This window comes from Penaeus monodon, chromosome 12 (assembly GCF_015228065.2).
Source record: "Penaeus monodon isolate SGIC_2016 chromosome 12, NSTDA_Pmon_1, whole genome shotgun sequence".
Lineage (NCBI taxonomy): Eukaryota > Metazoa > Arthropoda > Malacostraca > Decapoda > Penaeidae > Penaeus > Penaeus monodon.
Window position 1 is genome coordinate 51,861,889 of NC_051397.1, and position 4,631 is coordinate 51,866,519.

At 30.5% G+C, this 4,631-nt stretch overlaps 1 protein-coding gene across 3 annotated transcripts in view; it reads right to left on the reverse strand.

Annotated features, from left to right (window-relative positions):
* Positions 1 to 235: 235 nt before the first annotated feature.
* Positions 236 to 4,631, reverse strand: part of LOC119579577 (deleted in malignant brain tumors 1 protein-like) — a 10,225-nt gene continuing 5,829 nt past the window's right edge. For all 3 annotated transcript variants that reach the window (XM_037927495.1, XM_037927493.1, XM_037927494.1), the window contains exons 3-7: positions 4,308 to 4,447; positions 3,338 to 3,459; positions 2,746 to 2,812; positions 2,315 to 2,479; positions 236 to 571 (exon numbers count right to left, since the gene is read on the reverse strand). In XM_037927495.1, coding sequence (XP_037783423.1) covers positions 290 to 571; positions 2,315 to 2,479; positions 2,746 to 2,812; positions 3,338 to 3,459; positions 4,308 to 4,447 — 776 coding nt within the window. In that variant the 3' untranslated portion in view covers positions 236 to 289. The remainder of the gene's footprint in view (positions 572 to 2,314; positions 2,480 to 2,745; positions 2,813 to 3,337; positions 3,460 to 4,307; positions 4,448 to 4,631) is intronic.

Sequence of the window (4,631 nt, forward strand, 5' to 3'; positions counted from 1 at the left end):
AACAGGTGACTATGAATATTCAGAAAGGGCAATCATACCTTCATTTAATGTAAAATAATCACAAATATTGTAGCTCTTCCGACTTGTCCGAACGCGTGGCCAGATGACAAGTGCCCTGGATTTAATGCATCGCCTTTGCAAACTGTATCTGAACACCATGCTCCTTCACTATCAAAAACAAAGCAAAAAATAAACAAATATAAAAAAAAATAAAAACAAATAAAGAAAGGAGAAAAATTCGCAAATTGGAAAGCTCGAAAGTATCATAATGGTTCCCCGTTTCGAATCCCTAATTAGCATGCTGGATCAACTCGTAATTGCAGACGAAGCCGGTGTCCTGGTCAGTGTCGTCCGAACGGAACTGCACGAGCAGAGACGAGGTGGAGCTGTAGACGACGTGGTTGTGGTCGTGCAGGGCGTCCGCGCAGTAGCGGGTCATCTCCGTGGAGTAGAGGCTCTCGCTCGTGAAGGAGATGAAGTCCAGGCAGTACGTGGTGCCGTTCGGGTAGGTGATCGGGTCGGTCAGAGAGAAGGTGTCGCAGCCGATCCTCACGGAGGTTCGCTCCGTCGTCTGAGGAGGATGGAGGGAACAGGAACAAAAAGGTACTGTTGATTTTATTTTATTTTTCCTTTTTTTCTTTTCTTTTCTTTTTCATCTTTTAAAAGTTTGGGCTATTGCTTTCGCTTAACGGAAAAAGGTGTTGCGTGGTTACCCCGACTCAGGGATCATAATGATAATGATAATGCTGATAGCAACAATCTTAACAATAATGCTAATGATAGTAATAATCATAGTCAAAAATAATAATCATAATAATAATAATAAATATATATAATAATAATTCAGTACATACTACTACTACTACTACTACTAATAATAATAATAATAATAATAATAATAATTCAGTAATAATTGATGATAATGACGATCATGATGATGATGATGATGATAATTATAATAATAATTATGATAATGATGACAATGATAATAATAATTATTATTATGAAAATAAACATAATAACATCATATTCATTATAATTACTATTTATATTATTATTATTATTATTATTATTGTTATTATTATTATTATTATTATTATTATTATTATTATTATTATTATTATTATTATTATTATTATTATTATTATTATTATTATTATTATTATTATTGTAATAATCATTATTATTGTTTTTATTGTTATTATTATTGCTATCCTTATCATTATCATTATTAATATTATTATTGCATTATGATTATTAATATTATTATGATCATCATTATTATTTATCATTTATATTATCATTTATCACTAAATTTTTTTATTATCATGATAATGATAATAATCATTATTGTCATTATCATTATTATCATAATGATAATGATAATAATAGAAATATAGTAATGACGACGATAATGAAATAAAAACAATAATTATAACGATAATAATGATACTGATGATGCTGATGATGACAGAGATAATGAAAAATATAATAATGATAACAATAATGATGCTAATGATTATTGTTTTTATTTTGATCATGATTTTTTCATTATCATTATCATCATTATAATTGTGATTATTATCATCACTATTCTCATTATCATTATTGTTGTTATTATTATTATTCTCATTATTATTATTATTATTATTATTATTATTATTATTATTATTATTATTATTATCATCATCATCATTATCACTATTATTAGTGATAATAATAATAATGCTACTCATGATGGCAATAATAAAAATAATGATGATAATTTTAATGTTAATGATAATGACGATGATGATGATCATCATCATCATCATCATCATAATGATAATGATGATAATGATAATAATGACAATGATAATAATGACGATGATGATGATGATGATGATAATAATAATGATAATAATAATAATAATAATAATAATAATAATAATAATAATAATAATAATAATAATGATAATGATAATGATAATAATGATAACAATAATGGTGATATTGATAATGAGAATAAGGAAAAGCTTAAGAATAAGCATGTGAACAGGAATATATACATACATACATCATATATATACATATATATATATATACATTATATATATATAATATATATATATATATATATATATATATATATATATATATATATATATATATATATAATATATATTTATTTATTTATTTATTTATGCGACAATGGCAAAGTAACCAAATAATTGAATAAATACCTAAGTAAATACGTGAATAAATCAACACAAACATGAACAGATGAATAAACCCGGGCCCGAAAACAGCAGCGGGACACCCGCCTCGCACTCACCTGGAAGTACCAAGTGCAGGCGAAGTTGTTCGGGTACAAGCCTGACGAGATCGGGGTTTCCAGTGCCCCGGTCGGCCCGTCGGCGACGTAAAGGGCGCCTCCACATATCTTGATACTCTTGATCGTAATCTTCCATCCCTTGCCTCGTGGACTGTCTGCCTTCGTCTACGTAAATGGGGAGGCGAAATGGGGTGATAAACGGAGGGAATGGGATAATGGGGGGGGGGGGTTATGAAATGGGTTGTTGGTCTCGTTTCGTTGTTAGCGTCGTTAGTTGTTGTTATTTTGTGTGTTGTGAGGACGTGATAATTAGGTAATTCTTTACTAATTTCATTCAATTCAGTATCTTATAAAATTGTACGGGAAGAGGAAACTTTAGCAAAAAAGTTCTACGTTATGTCCCACCAACAAGTAAAGGCGTGGTTTCTTACGGAAAATATCAGCTCGAATTCATCGTGCGGGGTAGTCCAGCTGATTTCGCTGTAGTACCCACAATACCTTAAAAATAAGATAGTGGTAGAATATTGCTCGTAAATATTCATACATACGCACACGCGAGTGTACACACACATATATATAATATATATAATATATATATTATATACATACAGATACGCATATATATATATATATATATATATATATATATATATATATATATATATATATATGTATGTATAGAGTACATACATACATACATACATACATATATGTATATGTATATATATATGTATATATATATATATATATATATATATATATATATATATATGAGTGTATTTATGTGTGTGTGAATAAAATAGTCAAAAACATAATTTCCTGTAAAAATATTCGCTTCGTGACACTTATGAAGTCAAGAAATTCGTTCTGCTTACATTTTTGTGAGTGTCCTTGTAATAATTTTCTCGCGTCATATATATCTCTCAACTGTTTCTGAATAACCAGCATCAACATCAAACACAACTAAAATTGATCGAAAAGATTGCAGAATTGAAAAAAAAGCAGACATCTGCGTCTACTTACGTGGCAACGTTGCCGTCGGTGTCATTGAAAAGCAGGTAGTCTGTGTCGAAGCAGGTTGTGTAGGGCAGCGGGTGACTCTCGAACACGCCCGTCACTTGGAAGCCGAACTTGCAGAAGGGGTCCTGCGGCGGCGGTGCGGGAGGGGGGGTTGGAGAAAGGAAAATTATCACACACACACACACACACACACACGCACGCACGGACACACGCAGGCACACACACACACACACACACACACACACACACACACACACACACACACACACACACACACACACACACACACACACACACACACATACACACACACACACACATACTTACATACATCATCACACTTAATATATATATATAATATATATAAAATTATGATTATTATATATATATAATATTATATATATATATAATATTATTATACATAATATATATATATATATATATATATATATATATATATTATATATATATATATATATATATATATATATATATATATAATATATATATATATATAGGATATAATATTATATATATATATATATAATATATATTTATATATATTTATATATATATTTATATATATATATATATATATATATATATATATGTAATGTATATATATATATATATATATATATATATATATATATATATATATATATGTTTGTGTGTCTGTGTGTATATATATTACACACACACACACACACACACACACACACACACACACACACACACACACACACACACACACACACACACACACACACACACACATACACACACACACACACACACACTCACACACACACACACACACACACACACACACACACACACACACACACACACACACACACACACACACACACACACACATTTGTGTGTGTGTGTGTGTGTTTGTGTGTGTGTGTGTGTGTGTGTGTTAGTGAGTGCAAAGGGTACATAACAAAATTGTTCTCGAAGTACTAACCGTATACACCTTAGTATTATAGACATGTTTCATATAGCAGTCAGCTAAGTACGGCTGCTGAAGATAGGTGTACCCATACGACCACACGTTTCGGGAGTATCCGGGGTTCATGAATATATTTTTGGTGTCGCAGTGACCAACTGTTGATGGAAAAAAATATATAGTTTAGAAAAAGGTAGAGTCTTGTTCGTTAAAAACGAAAGAGCCAGATGGCATTCTCGACGGTGTGATATGTTTGCGTGTTGTGAGGATACATAATGATACACATTAGAGGCCATGCGTTGATTTCCAGTCCTAAACTCATAACTTGTTATCTATTACAAC